Source organism: Aythya marila, assembly GCF_965140915.1.
Source record: "Aythya marila genome assembly, chromosome: 29".
NCBI classification, from domain to species: Eukaryota; Metazoa; Chordata; class Aves; order Anseriformes; family Anatidae; genus Aythya; species Aythya marila.
In genome coordinates this window covers 111345-132122 of record NC_139070.1, presented here as the reverse complement: position 1 = coordinate 132122, position 20778 = coordinate 111345, and the positions used below count along the sequence as shown (strand labels likewise).

The 20778-nt window shown below is 44.6% G+C and overlaps 2 protein-coding genes across 5 annotated transcripts; one reads left to right on the top strand and one right to left on the bottom strand.

Annotated features, from left to right (window-relative positions):
* Nucleotides 1-78: 78 nt before the first annotated feature.
* Nucleotides 79-11645, bottom strand: KHDC4 (KH domain containing 4, pre-mRNA splicing factor; the record flags this gene model as incomplete). 4 transcript variants are annotated; one of them, XM_082780654.1, is made up of 15 exons in its annotated part: nt 79-943; nt 1409-1512; nt 2492-2583; nt 3930-4042; nt 4990-5145; nt 5644-5897; nt 6103-6160; nt 6947-7007; nt 7582-7793; nt 8139-8302; nt 8832-8884; nt 9485-9564; nt 9920-10048; nt 11165-11402; nt 11554-11644. In XM_082780654.1, the coding sequence occupies 15 exons, from the start codon at nt 11598-11600 to the stop codon at nt 896-898; spliced, it is 1809 nt and encodes a 602-aa protein (XP_082636780.1). In that variant the 3' UTR covers nt 79-895. The 4 variants fall into 4 exon arrangements, 3 of the variants coding, with proteins under 3 accessions (XP_082636780.1, XP_082636778.1, XP_082636779.1); XM_082780652.1 differs by having other exon boundaries at nt 79-1512; nt 11554-11645; XM_082780653.1 differs by having other exon boundaries at nt 79-1512; nt 9920-10042.
* Nucleotides 11646-11784: 139 nt separating this feature from the next.
* Nucleotides 11785-19934, top strand: LOC309888616 (EF-hand calcium-binding domain-containing protein 12-like). The gene is made up of 10 exons (XM_082781035.1): nt 11785-11805; nt 12028-12116; nt 12524-12682; nt 13576-13833; nt 14020-14214; nt 14943-15096; nt 15902-16128; nt 16693-16906; nt 17628-17793; nt 19075-19934. The coding sequence occupies exons 3-10, from the start codon at nt 12668-12670 to the stop codon at nt 19235-19237; spliced, it is 1392 nt and encodes a 463-aa protein (XP_082637161.1). The 5' UTR covers nt 11785-11805; nt 12028-12116; nt 12524-12667; the 3' UTR covers nt 19238-19934.
* Nucleotides 19935-20778: the final 844 nt, after the last annotated feature.

Genomic DNA, 20778 nt, shown 5'->3' with positions numbered 1-20778 from the left:
CCCCACCTCTGACAGGATTCACCCCCCTCCCCCGGAGGCCGAGGGCAGCGAGGTTCAACAAAAAAAGTCAGCAAGAAGCAGAATATTTATACATTTATTTATAATGGAAGTATGGTTTTACTTATTTACAAGACATAGGAAAGACGACGTTTGTACAAGTGAGCCAGCATGGTCGTTCCGTGTGCAGCAGGGACACACGGTCTGATTTTTAAAACTTTTTACTGCTGTTTCAAAAGCTGACCGATATCTTGGCTGCCCCACACACCAATGTTCTCATTACAAGAGTTCCTTCTGCAACGACCTGCCCTGCCAAGAAAGCCTGTGGTGCAGTTCATGCCCGTAAACAACAGACATTTATTCATTTATTCACAGACTCCACTCCTGCTCTTCAAAGCAAGAGCAACGGTTGCGGTCAGGTCTCTGGTGCTGTTTAAGCCTAGGTGCTGCATTTCTTTTCCTTGTTAAACCTCCATGGAACAAAATGGGTAAAATCAAATAAGTGAATGCATTAAGAGATTGAGAGAAGTCTGGGAGAACCTCATGGGAAGTAGTTCCATATGAACTGCTGAATGGAATGAAATATGCAGGGATAATTTGAGAAGATGAAGTACCAATGTTACAGTACCAAGTCCACCTGGGAATTAGCATCAAGATAAACCAATTAAAGACCTGAGCACCCTCCCGTCCCCGACATTTGGCTAGAACCAGAAGTTGTGGAGTTAGTAAAACCACATTTCAAAGGAAAAAAAAAAAAACAAACAAACAAACAATGTGGAGTTACAGGAGACACTTAAAGTAAAATTAAATTATGAATTCTAGGAAACGTAATCCACATTTTTCTGAATTACTGTATATTCCTTTCCCTTTGTTGGAAGTCCAAACATTGAATCCATAGTCACCATTGTCTTAATGGGACTGCAAACACAGGCTGACAGCAGGAACACTAGATAAAATACAAACAACAGATGTATAATGAAGTCAGTATGACTGACACTTTCCATTTTTAAGTTATCCTGGAAAGATGGGAAACAGACCTACAGGCTTCCCTAGTTTTCCTTTACAGTACTTCCCCCACTCTTTAAGGGACTGGCCCTGTCAAAAATACTATTTCAAATATTTTTCAGAGTTGACAAATCCACCGCAGAAATAAAGATTTTTAAAAAGAACGGAGCCCTTTCAAGGGGGAATACTGAACCTTTAGCTTCTGTAAATGTAAAAACAATGCATATTTGCAAAGTTCATTTTGTAATATACATGCATTATTGCTAGAGGAAAAAAAAAAAGAGGATGAATGAAAACTGTTCTGTAGCTTTTATGGTGCCATCCAAAATGGCATCTGTTGTTTAGCTCGCTGTTGTGAGGAAGGGTATTGGTAACCCAGACTCCATCCCTGTGAAAAAGTACTTGCATTTTTATGGCCACCATGTTCCTCCTCTTCATCTGATGAATCTCCAGCATATGCCACTAATCCAAAGCCCTTTTCTGAAGTTTTCATCTTCTTAGCTTGATGATCTAGGAAGGGAAAACAAAACAACCCCCCCAGCCCCCAAGAAGGAAAAACAAAAATAAAAAGAGATAAAATGCCCCAAAACAAGTTAATAAAAAAAGATGTTAATTGTAAATTGTTAGTTGGACACCATTTTGAGGTCACAAGGCCAACAGTCATCCAAGGTCGAAGGCCACACGAAACAGCACCAGCAACAGCACAAGTGATCCATCAGAACCATGTAAGAGAACAGAGAAAGAAGAAACAAACACACAAAAAAGGTAAAGTTAGCAAATGGGTCTAAGTGATGGCAATTTCACCGTTAAAGAGATAAATATGTAAAGAAAAGTAGAAATTTTGTTCAAAAGAAAGCTAACAGAAGAGCAATCTCTGGGACCAATACTGCAGAAAAACTAAGGTTAAACAAACTAACACGATGTGCCTGCAGATCTGATATGGAAGGCACTAAACTACTAGGAGAGTTAAAGTGATTACGTGTTGTACCAAGTTGCAAAGACTTGATGCATGAAAGCCCTATGAAAGGATGAAATCTAATAACATTTCTGTTGTTTGCAGACATAGCTCATGTCTGTAAATACACACCTGAACCATAACTCCCTCTGATACTCCTTAGTGCTTCTAGAGATAGCTGTTCACAATGAAAAGCCACATGACATCTGTGTTACAAAACAATCCCATAAGATTCTGTGCCTCAGCTGACTGATGGGTCAAAAAACTCAGTCACTGCCTTCACTTAATCACACCCTCATCATTCATATAAGTATTTACTGAAGTTTTATGAGAAGCATTATCTGTGTACATAGTCACAGTGAACACAAGAGATTTTAGAGCAGGGCAGTGTTCTAAAATCCCTTTTCACTGAACACAGTATGAAGAGTAGCTAAAAAAAAAAATATCACTAATTTAAATGGGCACTAAGACCAGTGCAAACTTGTTTGGAAATGCAAACTTGACTTATAAGTGTATTTTATTCACTGCACTCACCATGGTTGCCTGGTAAAGACCCCACACCATTTCTTTCTTCAGATTCTGATTTCATCCCAGTGACTGGAAAAGCTGGTGGAGGCATCAACTGCCTATTTAAACAATTGCAAGCCTTCATTATTATTTATTTACATATTAAGAGCAAGCAGAGACAAAGGTAAGAGCAAACAAATTCAAAATGCAGTCCTTAACTGAATTTAACTTTTAATTAGATTCACTGTACTCTAAAATTCAGGATGGATAAGAATGTATAAAGGATAACAGCAAACACGTGATTCCATTTCACAGAGCATCTTAGCACTCCAACCAACTTAAAGAGATGAAAATGTGCAATACAAGATGAACTTAAAACTTTGAAAGAGGAATAAAGCTATATGATGCTTCTTACGAAATTACTTCTTACATGAATTCAGGAAGCATACCACCAGCTCTCCAGATTAACTATTTTTTTTTTTTTATTACCAGCTCTTTCATATATTAGGTCTCATAAAACCACAGGCTATTTTTGAAATCACAGAAAATGAGTAATAACATAAGACTTATATTTCACCCTCTCTTTTCTCTGCTTGCCTTAGTCTTAGCAGTCCAAGTGCAAGGTGCTGCACCTGGGTTGGGGCCATCCCAGACAGGAGTACAGACTGGGAGAAGAACTCATTGAGAGCAGCCCTGCTGAGAAGGACTTGGGGGTTGTGGTGGGTGAAAAGCTCAACATGAGCCAGCAGTGTGTGCTTGCAGCCCAGAAGGCCAACTGCATCCCAGGCTGCATCAAAAGTGGAGTGGCCAGCAGGTCGAGGAAGGGGATTGTTCCCCTCTACTCTGCCCTCTTGAGGCACAGTACTGCATCCAGGTTTGGGGCCCCCAGCAGAAGAAAGATGTGGACCTGTTAAAATGAGTCCAGATGAGGGCTACAAAGATGATCAGAGGGTTGGAACACCTCTCCTTTGAAGAAAGGCTGAAAGAGCTGGGCATGTTCAGCCTGGAGAAGAGAAGGCTCTGGGGAAGCCTCATTGCAGTCTTTCAATACTTAAAGAGGTTGTATAAAAAGGAGGGAGAAGGACTTGTTACTTGGGTGGACAATGCTAAGACACAGGTGAATAGTCTTAAATTAAAAGAGGATGGATTTAGTCTAGGCATTAGAAGAAAGTTCTTCACAATAAGAGTAGTGAGGCACTGGAACAGACTGCCAAGAGAAGTAGTGGATGCCCCATCCCTGGAGGTGTTTGAGGCCAGGCTGGATGGGGCCTTGGCCAACCTGATCTAGTATGCAGCCTATGGTGGGAGGTTGGAGTTAGGTTACCTTTAAGGTCCCTTCCAACCCAAGCCATTCTATGAAAACAAACAAAAAAAGCAAAATGCCAAGTCACAGAAGAGACCATAAAAACAGGTCTGGAATAAGCAAAGAATTAGCAAAGGTCTGATTATATTTTTCACCACTTACCTGTCCCTCTCTCTCTCCTTTCCTGAGGAACTTGCTGGCTTCGATCCGGCTCCATCGATTTCACTCTGACTGGAGAAGCCTGTACCTAAATTAGTCATATGAATGGGTCCATGCTATGAGCAGAAAAACACACGGCATTAGCAAATCTACAACTACAACATAAGCTACAGCTCCTTAATGATAATGATAGGAAACCCAACTTTTCAGAGTTGGCAACATACTACTAGAAGAAGCCACTAATCACCACTGTTAAACCAAATACTTTCTCCTAAAAATACTGAGGAGAGTAAAGTAGTAAGAAACACATCTGAGCATCAATACAGAAGACACCTCACCACTTAGTCCATCTTCATGAGGACTTATCTCCTCAATCATCCAATTCTGAATACTGTATAGGCCTCAAGCCATAGAAAACTCTGCTTCAGATACTAATATTAGGTCTGACATGTAGGCAGTTCCTTATATTCTCTAGGCAAAGCTTTTATTAAGGGTTTCTGCCTATAAGCAGGGATATATCATAAGCATTTCCAGAAATTCAGAAAAACTCAAAGTTATTCTTATTAACATCAACTGTGTAACATTCGCTATCTAAAAATAAATAAGTAAAATCAATCTCTTAAAACTAGGCTTCTTGTAATCTTCTCAAGTGCAACCTGCAAGAAAGGTAAATAGGAAAATCCGGAAGTTATTACCCTGCTTTCCTCCCCTCTCTTCAAACAAGCCTGTCCAAGCTACCCAACAAAGAAAGCAAAGAAGAAAAAAATAACATCCCTTTAAACTAACCAGTAAAACACTATTGCCATCTCTTTGACCTGAATGCACTGCTGTTCTTCATGAAAGAATGCAGGTCTGGAAAGCCAGATGCCAATTAATCAAATAAGACAGCCTGAGAACAGTGCATCCAGTCAAAGAAACTGTAGTATGGTCTCCATGTGTTGTAACAATTACTGTCTGCCAAAGGTCCTGCCTGTCTGGTCCTAAATGAACTGTGCTAATAACAATCCCTCTCTAGCCAAGTTCAATTTTGTTGAATTAAGTAAAATTGCTGATTTTATTCCACCTGATATCCCAGCAGTCCTGACTCTCTCTCATCTGGTAGTTCCTCAGTGAAGCGCCTCTTTTGACCTTGGGGATGGGGTTGAACTTGTGGCTGTGTACCAGTCGGCAAAGTTGTTTTTACTGGGGCAGCAGGAAGAAAAGGAGCACTCAGTGGACTCTGGCATGCCGAAGTTGGAAAAAAAAGATAATTTGATAATACATGTGTATGAAGTATAAACCCAATGTACAGTTTCATGCATAGGATCAGAAAACACAACTAGTTTCTCTTTGCAGAACTTGAGAGCCAAAAAGGAAGTTTACAATTTAAATTCGCAACAAGCATTTGATTTATGGAATGCTCCCACCTCCAAGTAATCATTATCTGCAATTCACTGTACCTACATAGCCTGTGGAAATGCTTTTCAGAAGTGACCTATCCCTGCAGATACCCTTTATGCTAACAGGTCATTACAATATGAAAACTGCAGCATGAAATAGCCATACCAAAAACATTGTTGCTTATGCAGAAGCATCAAAGCAATAGCCACAGAAATTGCCTATGCATACTGTAAAGAAGAATTCTCTCTCCGTTAAGTACTTTAAGTATTTTATTGTTAGCAAGAAACAGCTCAGTAAGTTGACAGCTATAAGGCAAACAGTACATCTGTGGCAGTACCTGGCCAGTGCTGGCTGGAGGCTGTACTTGAGATATTGGGTATTGTGTTGGCACAGGCGGAACTCCTGTAGGTAGTGTTGTTAAGACTCCTGGTGCCAATGGCACAGCAGGTGGTACTATGCCTGGTACACCATATGGTGGCTGAACTGGTGGCTGAGGAGGGGGAACGACAGGATAACCAGACTGATATCCATTGGAAGGGTAATATGATGGCTGAGAAGGTACGCTATTTATAGCAGCAGGCTGCGCGAAGCCTGGTGAGAGAGAGAAGGAACAAAAGGGTCATCTTCAATTCAGCTAGCAGTCACAAAAACAGTGAATTACCAAGTATAAAAAGCTGGACTGCTTCTCGATTAAAGAATTTAACACAAAGGACTTCCACAGGTAAAGAAATTCTACAAAACTTTGCTGTAAGTACAGCTCCATAGAATGCAGCTCTAAAGACTTCATAACATTTACCTGCTAAAGGTACTGCAGTGCTTATCTGATTCACAAATCGAGAGTATTCAGCATGAACCTACAAAGGATGTCAAAGATTAGAAAATAAGCATCTATTTCCTTTATTACTCTCCTGAAGGCAAAGGGCATTTAACTATGCATCATCATAAAATTGTAAGTGGACTTTGATTACAGAACACACTATGCTCAATGCCATAACAAAAATCCAAACATGAAAACGGAAAATCAAGAACACACAGACCAAAAACCACCAAAACCCTGCAGAACAAACCACTACTGGTCTCTGTGACAAATTCATGTAAAACACAGGATACCCTTTTACAGGAAATGTAGTATGGCAAATGAATTACTTCAGTAGATACAAAATACTTAAAGCATCTAAGAACTTCCAGATATTTTTCAATAGAGACTTAATATTGATACTTGAGTATGGGCTACAAACAGAAAGACTATCTGACAGGATTTTACTTTATTTTGGGGCGGTGCATTCATACAATGAAATTTCTTAGGTTTTGTTATATGTGTACACCATCAAATTTTCTAAAAACTCATTTGGTGCCAAGGACAACAATCTCTTTATGAAAGAAAACAGGCTGTGTGCCTCTGGACAATGTTTACAGCTAAGACAAGGTAAGGTATAGGAATCAAACAAAAGAATCCTGCTTTTTTTTTTTTTTTTTTTTTTAAATGTATACAGTCGAAATTCCACACACTCTGAGGAAAAAACTAATGGCAAGTCAGAATATACTGTTTTGCTGAGAGCATAAAGTAAAATCTTTGTTAGCCAGGCACATGCTAAAGTTATGATGGGCTCTGAAATCGCATATTTGTAAAAGCTACTCACAGTTTGCAAGAGATTCTCACACAGCTTTTTAGCAGCTGCCAAACCTTCTGGCTTTGGGTGACTGAAAAAATAGAAAAGAGTCTCATAAACACAAACACCACCAAATTTCAGAGCCAGTTTTTTCATCAGCAACTTGCTGTCAAATCTTAACCCTTTAAAGAGCCATCAGACACTACAACAGGACTCTAGTTGCTCTGCAGCTATTTTAGCACAATTGCAAACAACAGTGAAGAACATTTATTTTCTAGATGAAAATTCAGGGTACCCTAAATACTGAAAGAAACATGCAAAGAGCAATGACTTGTTGCTCAATGCATTTTGTTGAGCTCTTAAAGTTCAACATCACAACCCAAGCCCAAGAAGAACATCGCTTTACTGTCTTCCCAGTAGAAGTAGTACATTATAGCACGATCCTTCTTCCTCCATCTTTACCACTTCCTAGATCTCTCTATTAAACTAGAAGTATAAAACCTGCCTCATTTGCATTAATCAGACAGAATTAAGACATAATTCTTAAAGTCATCTTCTTAAAGACTTTGAGACTAAGAACTCACCACAATAATAAAAATTAAGCTAAATTCATAAGAGGTCACTAGGATTTTTTTATTATTCTATTTTTAAAAGCCTCCTCATACCTGATGTAGATGTACATGGGTTCAAAGGCTTCTCTGCCTGATGCTGGTTCTATGCAACCTGAGCCTTTCCCGCGAAGAAAGACTTTGGCACCTGTTTCAATTTGAATATGCTGCAAGTAGGAGCAACCAGGCCCTTCCACCTTCTCCTTCACGTTAAATGTAGGTACAGCATGTTCCAGACCAACAAATAATTTGTCCTGAACATAATGCATCTGTAAATGCAACAGTAAAGGCTTATTATTTCACTCTTAGAATTAGGATGTTCATTTCACTGGAGACCAAAAATCTCATTTCTGTTAGTCAGAACAGTTAGTGTTGGATGGCACAGTAGGCCCTTTGCTTTTCTCTAAGTAGGACTGCTCTCTCCATCCCTTTTCTTCTAGGAGATTACTGTCACCTGAGTCTCACTCTTCAGACTCAGTCTGATTAGTCCTCCAGATTTCACAACGTGCAAGTTTGTCTTTTTCCCCTGGTAAACAACGCAACATTTATACTTTGCAATAGGAAATTTTGTAATCGATGATATTCAATGAAAGACACAGAAATAAATTACCTACCCCTGATTGGAACGGAGGTTTTTGACCAACTGCTGGAGACAACTGAGTAATGGGGGCCGGCTGGTGGTAGACAGTAACTGTAGCTCCGTTGAATGTTGGACTAGAACCTGTGGCAGCTTTCACTACTCCATTAGTAATAATCTCTTTAATACGGTTAACAGCTCCTATTTGACAGGATATGAAATATATTTGTATTTCAGTAGAGGGAAATTACTAAGAGATCTTAGTTCTCTTCACAAGAAGAATTTATACTAGGGGGATAGCCACCCAAACACTGATCTTCTTGATAACTACAGCAGACTAGATTCAACATGTCAACACATAAGAGATTCCCTTCATGCTTGACGATAGAAAAAAAATTCAGGCAATTGAGTTTAAAAAAAACAAAACCACATCCCCTGCCTGCCACACATACACACCATCCATCCGGAGAAATTAATTTTGAAAGCAACATTAACTGCAGTGATCAAAGCACATATTGCACTTTCTCGTGGTAAATCTAAGGTTTTAGTTCCATGACTTACAGGACACAGTACTTTAGATAGTCTCTGCTCAAAACTAACATCAATGATTTGCACTGACATTATTTATGGCACAAATCCATATCAGTCATAACAAAACCTATTAGTACGACAAGACTGTCTTAACATATTGCAAATAATTCGATAAAAACAGAATGCTTTGCGCACTTACTGTCAACCAATTCCCTTGTCTGACCCTGGACATGAAGATACAAAGGACGATCTCTAGGAAGGAAATGTCAAACACTCCTTTAAATCCACAGAGCACATACAGTAATGGATTCAATCTAATTCTATTACAGTTATCTGGCTATATGAATTCTTCCTCAAAATCTTGCAATAGACATGAAGTAGAAAAACAATCCATTCACATTATCACAGCAATCAGTAAGCAAAGCTTTGCACTAGAAACTACAAAGATTCAGAAGTTAATTACATGACAACTTATAAAAAGTTATTCTATTGAAAACTCTAACTTGCTTGTCCACATGAAAGGACAATTAAAAGCACCGAGTCTATGAAATATTAGCTTTCTTTAGAATTGGAAGGGTCCCATCCTTGACAAAGTGCTCAAGAAATCTAGTATAGGGTTCAAACAGAAGAACTTCAGCACACTCTGATCTGCCACATTTGTTTTTTATTTCACCTTATCAGTTCGAAGCAGGAAGGAAAGCAGCTGTGCAGTCAGTATTATTGTAACAATAAGCACATTTGAAATACTCAATAGTCAATTTACTGGCACACAAACATGACACTGCTCATGAAAAACAAGAAAACCTCATTATTAACCAGCCAATTATAAAAAAGGGGCAGAAAAATACAAACCCAGGTCCGACTTTTGCTTTCTCTTCTACAGTCATGAATCTACCTCGAGTAGAGACAGCTGCTCCACTCAGTCGGCTTATCTACAAGCAATTAAAAAAGTGACAAGTTTACCAATAATAAAACACACAAACATTAAAGTGGTTTAAGCTAAGTTGTTGTATAAAGAGAACATAAATCATTACTAAAGCGTTAAGAGAATAAACAGCGCCTGCTAAAGGATACTGGCTATGCTAAGTTACCTCGTGATATGACATCTTATCGAACAAACCAATAAACTACTCAAGAAGCATCTTAGAAAACACAGTAAGTTTTGTAAGAACAGAAAACAATCACTGAATCTAGTTTACTGAAAGGTTTTTTAACCATACAAAAAAAAAAAAAGTACAACCATTCAGCTGCCATGCCTCACAAGTCAGCAGGAGCTCCTGAACATACCTCATCCTGAGTTTGTCCTCTTGTCAGCAGGTTTCTGCATGTGAGGGGCACGTCGTTAATTTCTACCTCTGCCACCACAAGGTCATCTTTGCTTTTACTTGCAGCTGGACCTTTTCCCAGAGCCTGCAGCTTCAAAGACAACCATTGAAACAGACCAGTGGTTGGAAAGATGAGAAAAACCACGTAACATACATGTCAACCCTAGCAATCTAGGGAGTTGAATACCTTTTACATTCTCCCCCTTTAGCTGTTGGACCCAAAAGCTTTACAAATATTAACAGAAAGTACATTATACCTACCTACTACTTACTAATTCACTTCTGCAAAACCTCAGCCTTAGATAAAAAACATTATTAGTTTTATCCTCAGGACATTTTAATAATTAGTTACTTAAACATTAGAAGCAACGCACAAGGAACACACTCTTGGTTCCACACAGGACAACCCAAAAATCAGACCATCAGTCTAAGAGCAGTATTTTAACGCTTCTTGAACTCCAGCAGCCTCAGTGCCATGACCATGTCCCTGAGGAGCCTGTTCCAGTGCCTAAACAGCCTCTCAGTGAAGAACCATCTCCTAACAACCAACCCAAACCTCTTCTGTCATAGCTCCATGCCATTCCCTCATATCCCGTTGCTGTCAACAGAGAGAAGAGAACAGCGCCTGTGCCTCCGCTCCCAGGGGCTTACTTGCTACTAAACCTTACGTGTTAAAAAGACTGTAATCGCCATTTCAGATACATGACCAACAGCAAGCCATCTGTGGTGACTACACAGCAGGGCACATCTGCCGCTCTTTCTCATTATCTACAAATGATTCTATGACAAAACAAAAAAAAAATAAATCATTTTGATACCACTGCGTAAGGCAACCCTTAAAAAATAACTGTCAGTCTCAACAACACTATGGATGTCAAGAACAGATATACACAAAACAGCTATACTATTTAGAATATAATTCAGAGTATTTATCTTCTTAACAAGAATCACTCTGGCTAAGACTTGTGGAGGAGGACTTACAGCTATGTCAGTTTTCTGTTCTTCTGCAAACACCAAGAAAACTTTTTCGGTTGTTTTAGTTACAGCCTACTCCAAGGATGAACCCCCCATCCATTCTTCATCTTATAGACAGACATTTCAAAAAATAACACCGGAGGGGCTGCAAACAAGGGACGTGATACCTGCCCTCACTCTCCCGCCAGGCCAGGGGGTCCCAGCGGCTCCTATCGCCCCCCCGCTCACTCACCTTGTCTGCCGTGCTGGGCGCCGGCTTCAGCTTCCCCTTGGCCATTAACATCGCGTTGATTTTCGCCGCCACGGCGGCGGCCGCATCCAGCGCCCCGGATGGAGCCGCGGAGCTCTCGGAACCGGCCGCAGCAGGGCCGCCATCCCCGCCGCCAGGGAAGGGGCGCCCAGGCAGCGGGGCCGTGCCGGGGAGGAGGAACGCGGGAGCCGGGCCGGGCTGGTCCCACTTGCTGCGGCGCCTGGAAAACGGACAGGCCTCAGTCCCCGCCGGCCGCGGCCTCCCGGGAGCTCCAACGCCCGAGCCGCCGGGCCCGGCAGCCGCCGCGCCTGGCAACCGCCGCACCGAGGCCCCTGCCCGCGGGCCGCCCACCCCGGCGGCCCCAGCCTCACCCGCCGGCGGCCCCAGCGTCGCGTTGCCCGGACCCTCCCGCCGACATGGCTCCGACCCCGCTCCGCCGCCTCCGCGCGAGCCGCACCGTCATTTCCGGCCTCCCAGCGACCCTGGAAGGCCCCTTCCGGGCGTTGCCATGGCAACGGCGGCGGCTCCCGCGCTCCCTCCCCTACAGCACCTCCTTCCCCCGAGGCCGGGGGCGCGGCGGGCGGAGCGAACCCAGCCCGGGAAAGAAGCCTCAAACCTCTTGTGTAAGTGCGCCCGTGTGCACCTTCCAGTGTTGAGATCTTCTTGGTGATTAAATGTTGATCATTATCCCAGCAGCTGCGAGTCATGTGCATGGTTCTTTAGATTTCCACGACCCTGGTCTCTCCGTTTGGAGAGAGGGTGGAGAAAAGAAACCCTTCCTGCACTCAGATTCACCTCCTGACTCCTGCTGGTGTGTATTTTCAGACTGTTCCCTGTATGTCCAGACACAGAAGGAAGGCAGCACAAAGAAACTCCCCACAAGAGGCTTAAATTGCCATTGCTTACTTCTGAAGATCATAGACACACAGGACAGGTATGTAATATGGTCCGAGGTAATTTTTGTGTCTCTTTTGATTGTAGATGATCATGTGGGGGCATCTTAGGAAAAGGATGTACGTGCTAAATACTTAGTTGTTTACTGTGAAAACATCCCTTTACTGGGGGGTAGTAAAGTAGCCCGTTTTGAAAAATAGCTCGTTCGTGAGTTAGTTCATTGGTCATAACAGAATGGCTTTCTGGTTGCATCTGTAAGAACTTGGGAGCAAAAAATTGCTGACAAACCTTCAGGGAAAAATAGAGAAGATGAGGGAGAGAAGAACACTATTAAAAAAAAAAGAAAAAAGAAAAAGGAAAAGACAAGGGAAAAGAAAACAACAACAACAACAAAACACACAAAAACAGATGAATAACTGCTGTTATTGCATTTCTGGGTTCCTCTAGGAAGCACGCTCTGTACTGGGGGTGCAGGTTGGAGGGAAACTGGAGGCATCTGCGGCCAGCAAGGAGAAAGAAGAGACCAGAGAAGCAAAAAGAGTCACATTTCCAAAACTGCTGGAACAGCAAGATGAGGGACAAAGGGATGAGATGTGGATGGGCCAGGTACGGGAAGCCCTGTAAAGCATCCCGCAGGGTAGCATTTTGCTGGCTGGGGGGAAGCTGAGTTGTGAAGGTCTCCAAGTCCCGGCAGTACTGCCACCTCTAGAGAGCAGGGCACGTGGCTGTTGCTTTTATTCCCACTGGCACATTGCCATGAGGAAGGAATTCCTGGTAGAAGCCAAGGGACACCAAGAGCAGTCTAGCAGAGTGAGGGCAGAAGCATACTCTTTGTCCCTTGACAGGAGGACACCTTTTCCCTGCCCTGGAACTTAAGTCCAGTGGCTTGAGGCAGCTCCCGATGCAGCATGCTGCAGGAGAGCTCCAGGAGCAGCTGTTACTTCTGGTCTCTTCAGTTAACATGAAGAGCACTAAGACCATTTTTCATGAGCGTAACAGCTGATGTTTTGTTCCAGCTGCTCTTTCAGGGCAGGGAGCCAACACCTTGATAAGAGGCAGGACACGCTGTTCTGTGACTGCCTGATGGCTATTTCTCAGTGCTGTTGTACACCTGGGATTGGTGGCAGGCCCAGACACCCTTGCCATCTATAGCTCAGAAAAGCCTCAGCGCAGGAAGTCCCCTCCAAAGCCATTATAGCGATGCGATCTCAACACTAGATTTTGTAAGAAGCTCATCTGCAGTTAAAGTACTAACATAAGCAGCGAGCATATGACTGATGGTTTGACTAATGTCAAGCCAGAAGTGGTTTTGGAGCAGGGTTTCAAACTACACCATGGGAGAAAACTGTATCCAATGCTTGTCTTTAAACGGAAAGCAAATAGGTTTGCTCCACGCTCCACATGTCGCATTCGTTTTTGCTCCCTGTGTGGCAAGACCAGACTCTCCCTGTTTGAAACCAGCTCAGGACACCAGCTTCTGTCATTTGTCTGTTTTTCAGCAGCGACAGGAAGAAGAAGATAGCCTCAGCTCCCCAGAGATCACCTGTAATACAAAAGATGATCTACAAAAGCTGGAGGCTTGGATTCAGGAGAGGAAGCAACTCCGGTCTCAGCTGCAAAGCTTTGGAGATGTTGAAAAATGGCTGAGTCATAAACCTACCTTTACCAAACTGGAAGAAAGAGTCAGGAAACGAATAATGGCAGCTAAAGTAGACCAGAGGGCTAGAAGCAAGTCAGTCGAGACCGACAGGCCAGACGTAAGTATACCTTGTGTTGTGCCACTCTTGGGATTACTGTACTTCATCTCTTGTGGCCGTGCCACGGCCTCAGCATCTGCTTGTAAGTCGGCAGCGCGACGCTGCTTTATCCCAGCCACTTTGCATCTGCTGGCACAGTGATTCTGGATAACGGTGATTTGAGGGTATTTTCTAATTCCTTTTCAGTGTTCACCACCACCAAGGAGCCAGACCCGGAAGAAGGGTAGCCTTCCCCTTATTTGTGCACCATACCCTGAAGCTCTTATTGCACTGCATAACCTCCTACACCAACAGAAGTTGACAATGGTAGACATCTTCAGAAAGGCTGGAATGGAACAGAGAAAGATCATGAGAGCAGACTTCATTAAAGTCATCAAGGAGGTATGTAGGGAAGAGAAAAGTAAGGAACTGCTGCAACTTTGCCTTGTTTTGCTGCATGCCAACCCGGAGAAGTGGAAAAACTCCAACTTCCCTTGTGTTACTCTCAGAGGATGGCTCCCACAGCCTGTGAAATGTTGAAGGGAAGAGGGAAGGGAAGGCTGCAGAGATGCGAGCTGTCACCCAGACTGAGTCCCAGGAGGGAGTGAAACTCATTGCCTCATAGTCTCTAAAGACAGTCAGCGCTCAGTAACATGGCCTGAACTGGCATCAAGTTTCTTCGTGTTGATACTTGGTCTTTCCTTGGCCAGTTTCATGTGTCTGCCCGCTGCACTGCCTTTTAGTACCTGTTGGCACAGCAGAGCTCATGCTGAGCCTCACTTTCCACAGGCTGCAACGGTACAGAACTGTCAAGAGCATGTCCAGGTCTGTTAGGGTTTAGCAGTTCAGGTGTTTTCTGATATTCTGTTCCAAGCCAAATTAGCTTCTTGACGCCCAGATGGCTGAGAAGTTTGGCACATTGAAAGCTGAGAGCTCAGCAGAGGACAGCAAAAGACCAGTAAATTTTTCAGTGCTTGGTAAACTCATGTAAAGCTTAAAGCTCAACAGGTTGCCTCTGTGCCTTTTCTGAAAAAGCATTTAAAACAACAGCAAAGCTCATCTCCCCCCTACTCTGGGCCAAGCCTTGTTTTTTTATTGATCACACTGTTGCTTCCTGTTTTGGCTGCCAGACAAAAGTTCCCATCAGTGACAAGGAACTGGAGGATGTGGTCATCTTCTTGACTTCTTCAAAGCGGAGGAATTATATAAGCAGTGAAGATCTGATTGAATGTCAAAAGCAGTGGCAGGAAATGAGGAAAGGACAGCCCAAAGAGACCAGCGAAGGTGAGAGGAGAACCCTGGGCTGGGAATCTATATCCTTGCAGATGCCCTAAAAGTACACAGGTGGCATTAGGGAATGCCAAAGTAGATCCAGAATATGGCTCCTTGCGACTATTGTCCTGCAACGCGGTTGCTGAAAAGAGACCTCTGGGGAGAAGCTAAAGAATCCAGGGGAAGTGCAATACTCAGCCCATCTGTGGAAGACAGCTTATCCGATCTTTTAGGTTTGACTCAGAATCTGAACCCTGAGGTTTAACCTCCTGTACTGGATTTTATTGGTTAGCGTTGATCATCCGGCTGATCAGAAGCAGACCCTTTCTCCAGCTGTTGAGGGCAGCTGGACAATGCAGATTCAAAGGTCCTACTCTTTAAAACCTAGCCCAAACCTGAAGGCTTGCCATGGTACCTGTGTCATTTTTATCTGAAGGTAATGGCAACATTCTTCTCACATCTTGGAGAGAAGAGGCATTTTGCTGCTGCGTTGTTGTACTAATTGTTTTGTAGACTAAACGTGTATTGCGAGCATGAAACAGAATGGGGCAAAGCGGAGATGGGAGTCGTCTGTAATATGTGTGTCTGGATTGAAAGCGAAAGGATGCTTCCATTCAAAGATCGTCATCTGTTGGGTGCTCCAGACTGCACAAAATGCCAAAGCTTTTTGCCTTATAAACATTGATCAGCCTTGTTTTTTTTGTTTTTTTTTTTTTGTTTTTTTTAATTATTTTTTTTATTTATTTTTTTTATTTCTGCTACTGTCTAACAGGGTTTCTCTGAGCTTTTCATTTGTTTGCTTTTTAAACTGCTGTAGATGCACAGCCTCGGGTCCGGAGAAACGCTTGCAAAGCTGCCACTTCTCCACCTTCTGCTGGGGACAAAGCTGTGGGGATGAAGCCTTGCTCTCCCACGGAGCCCAAAGAAAAGCTAATACTCTTGGAAGTGCCCCCAGTCAACACTGAGCCAGGCCGGCGACATTTACACTGGGATGAAATGGAAGAGATTGGAAAGCGCTCAAGAGAGAGCAGACGGCTGGAGAAGGTAGTGTGGCGGGAAAAAAGGCGCACCTCTACGTGCTCGCGAATGTGGGGTGGGCAGCAAAGGAGAAGGTTGGAGATTGTTCTGGATATTACCTTCTCAGTAGTCCCTTGACCACATCGTGCCTCACAGCTGAGATGCTACAAGCTGTCTCAAACAACTGGTTTGTCTTCTGAACACTCTGGTGATGTAAACACTCTTTTCTGGGTAACTGAAGTGGCAAGAAATGGAAGTTGAAGCAATGTTCAGGTGTGGGGATGGAGTCATCTGAGCTCTAGTGAACCTGACACAATCAGAAAAGAGATGGTGGCTGGGAGACTTTTTTCAGCTGGGGCACCTATGTCCAGTATGCTGCTCTTGTGCTTGGTGCTCTAGGGAGCGTCTGCCTGTGGGCCTGGCACTGGAAGGGAATGGCACTCCCAGATAAGCGCTTGGTCCCATTACAGGGTGCTGAGTCCCATCTACACGCACTTCTGAGATGGATCCGTGCCTGTAGTTTCTCCAAAGGGAATGCAGCAACTCCAGGGCCTCACTGAAAGCTAACTGGGACCATTGCTTTACTTGCAGATCAAAGACAGCCCAATAGAATGGAAAGAAAAGTGTCGGCTGGTGAGATCTGGGGATGCACCCGTCGATGAACACTGCCTGCCATCAACTATAGAGGGTGACATGGGAGCACTGGTTGACCACTATCGCAGAAATGCCGTTGTGAACTATCTGAATTGCTCCAAGCAGTGCAAGGAGCGTAACATCTGTCTCACCGACAAAGCGCTGCAAAGAGGTAAAGCAAAGAGCAAGGAATGTACTAATGTGAACGTACTAAGCCTGACATGCTCCTGCCTCTTCCCAAGACCCAGAAGCACGATGCATGTTCAGGGTGGGGCACTGCTGATGGAGAATGTTTGCAGCCCTTGGAGGGCCACGGCAGATGCTGCTGATTAGGATCAGCAATACCATCAGCAGGGCCAGAGCAGGGCTGAGATAGCAAAGAGTGCTACGGAGCAGCCAGGGCCACGTCCCCCTGGACTGGTAGCCAGGGTCAGACACGAGTGCAGTTAATGAGGCAAGTTCATGGTGATGGGGCAGGTGCAAGGTCAGGCAAAGGTCATGGTCAGACCATGGTCAGGTTCAGCAGGTCCATGGCCAGGCACAGCTGTGTCAGAGCTGTGTCAGCTGGACACTGCTACACCTGCAACGCGAGCGAAGGGCTGAGCTGAAATGGGGCTCCTGAGCCCAGGGCAGGGCATGTGGGAAGAGGCCCCATGTGAAGTTGGCCAGGGCCATCATGTCCTCTCAGCACTTGCTGGGCCATCACGTCTTCCTCCTTTCCAGAGCGGGGCCATCTTTTCTGTCCCCTCCCGGTCAGTATCACTGACCAAACCCAGAGGTGACCTGGATCGGCAGGGGGACAGGCTTGGGGCAACAGGAGAACAGAGTTTTCTTGGCTATTCAGCATTGGCTGTCCATACACCATTGCTTTTCTCTGTGCGCTTTGTCAACAGGCCTGCTGCACCCAGGAGACAAGATCATCAAAGAAGGAGAAGACGTGAGGAAGATCAGGCAGCCTGGAGGATACTACAGCACAGGACATGCTGACGCCACATCTCCTCTGAGCATGTCCAGGTCAAAAAGTGCATCAGGAAAACAGGCCAAGGAGGCAGAAAACAGGTTGGTTCAAAGAGGGCTTATGATCAGTCCCTTCCTGCTGCCCTGCTGTGCATCAGCTCCCACTGCATCAGAGGCGGTACTGAGGTATCAAAGTGGAACGTTAGGGTGCTGCAAGGTAGCAGCAAGCGATAGCAGAGGAAGAGAGATCTCTTCTCAGCTACACGGCCACTGCTGTGTTTTTGCTGACTTGCGGGGTTGCAGTGGTGCTGGCGAACAGCTTCTCTGTACTCCAAACTGCAGAGATGACAGAACTTCTCACCTAAGACGGTCCTCGTCAGGCCAACCCAACGCTTCTTGGAAATCCTCTCAGAGAATGTTTTTTCTTGCGTAAGAAAGGCAATCCCAAAGACTCCAGCTTTGGATGACTGGAGAAGCTCTCCAGTCGGGGGCAGAAGCAGCCTGCTACAGCAGCGTGCAGCCAGCAGCCAGCTGCTCCTAGTAGGGCGGTGCTTCGTTTCCTCCCATTGCACCTCAGTTCCTCTGTTGCTCTAGAACACTGACCCTTCAGAGCGTTACTAACCGTTGCAGGAGAAAAGTCAGATGCAGGTGGCAGATCTGTTTTACTGAGCAACGTTCTTTGCATCTCAACATTTATCTGTAGGATCTGGAGATGCAAGTTTTCTAGACATAGACACAATGTCAGCCCTGAGAACAGAGGCAGTTTGCCCTAATTTTTCTTGCATCTCAGGTGACCCACAAAAGCTTTTCTTCCAAAACGAGTCCAAGTTCTTTTGCTGTCCTTGTCCCTGCTGTCTTCGGACTCGTACTGTCCAAGGAGTTCATGAGTGTCCAAAGGTCTTTCCTGACCCATGAAACTGGGATGTCCACTACCAGCTTGGTCATAGCACTTGCAGCACCTTCTTTAGTCAAAGTGATTCCCAAATCCGACTGAATAGAAAGACTCAGCCTCACAGCTGAGCTCATGGAAGAAAGGCAGTCCTAAAGAATCCAGCTTTGGAAGACTGGAGAAGCTTTTGAGGAGAAGAAACACTTTGCAAAATAGAGCACAGTCTTCCTAGTTCATCTCAGAGAGTTTATGTACTACAGTGATAGGCAACACATCAGTTCTCAAGACAGCTTCACAAGCTGGCATTTCCAATGTCAGTCATGTAGAAGAAGGACAGGCAGGGGGTTCCAGAAGTCCTAGCAGCTGGTTCTTGTCAGGCTCGCATTTGCCATTACTAGTAATATCAGTGAAGTTGCCTAGAATTTTATTTCCATAAAACGTGCTACTCTCTCTGACTGTTTTTTTTTTTTTTTTTCTTCTTTATTTTTCTTTAGGCGTCTTGAGAAGAATAAGAATCAAAAGTCAAGCGACAATAACTTCTGGCCAGGCCATCTCCTGGACAAGATGCGCCTGTACTTTCCAGATAAGGAGCCTGACAGGGCACACGCCTTGTTTAGCTATGTTCACCCAACCAGGCCTGCCTACTGTGGCATCTAAAACCCTGGCTACAGGTAGTTCATCAGAGCCAGGATACTTGGCCTCTAGAGACACTCCATTTGAGAAAACTCATTTCACCTGAAGTTCTTCTCCTAGCGGCATGAGATGTGTGCACAGCTTTGTGACTCATCAGGTCAGCTCATGGGATCTGGGCCAACTTCATGGAGAATATCATCAGCTCTCCTGAGTTGCAAGGGGTTTGATCATCAAGTCTAACAGCTGGCTTCCCACAGGACTACCTAAAAATTAAACCATATATCTGACAGTGTTGTCCAAAAGCTTCCTGAACGCCTTGTTTAGCTATGTTCACCCAACCAGGCCTGCCTACCATGGTATCTAAAACGCTGGCTACAGGCCAGGACAGAAGTTGTCTGAGGTGTTAGCCATGGCAAACAGTGGCTGCAGTAGGAGAGAAAGAAAGAAGAAGGAAGGACATGGAAGAAAAGAACATGAAAAAAAGAGAAAAGGGATTGCCTTAGGTTGCAGGATAGACTTGCAACAGTCAGAGCAGGAATGACAGGATCCAGGGGTATTTACCCTAGCGGCTTTAATAAAGCTAGAGAACAAAAAGAGAGGCTTGGATTTTTTGTTGGTTACTGGAGCCTCTTTCTCTGTGCTAATCCAAAAATTGAGGAGGAGTTGAGGAGGAATGGAGACAGGTCCCTGCTTGGCTTCGCAGGCGATGCCCCCCCCTACCGGCCCCATCTTCTCAGGTGCCCTTACACAACGGATTTGAGGCCCTGGAGCTTGAGAGACTGGTAGGTGAGGATGAGGTAGAAAGTCTACCCAGGAGGATGCCTAGGGCGAGGAAGTCTACTCCAAGCCTCAGGACTGCCTCCACCAAGAAAGAAAGAAGGGTGATTGTTGTAGGTGACTCCCTTCTCAGAGGAACAGAGGGCCCTATTTGTTGGCGTGACCCTACCTGTAGGGAAGTCTGCTGCCTCCCTGGGGCCATGGTCAGAGACATTACCAGAAAGCTTCCCAACCTGGTTCGCCCCTCTGACTATTATCCTCTTTTGATAGTCCAGGCTGGCAGTGATGACATTGAAGAGAGAAGCCTGAAGGCTATCAAACGGGACTTTAGGGGACTGGGTTAGTGGATGGAGCGGGAGTACAGGTGGTGTTTTCGTCTATCCCTACAGTGGCAGGGATGGGTACAGAGAGGACACGGAAGGCCCACCTGATAAACACGTGGCTCAGCGTCTGGTGCCAACACAGACATTTTGTTGGTTTTTTTTGACAATGGGGTGCTTTACTTGGCACCCAGCCTGATGGCCGCAGACGGGTCCCTATCTCTAAGGGGAAAACGGATTCTAGCCCAGGAGCTGGCGGGGATCATTGGGAGGGCTTTAAACTAGGTAAGAAGGGGGACAGGGCTGAAACAAGGCTTGTTGGAGCTGTGCCAGGGGGAACAATGGCAAGGCCGGGGGAGAAGGTAATGGCCCAACTGAAGTGCATCTACACTGATGCACGCAGCGTGGGTAACAAACAGGAGGAGCTGGAAGCCATCGTGCAGCAGGCAGGCTACGACTTGGTTGCCA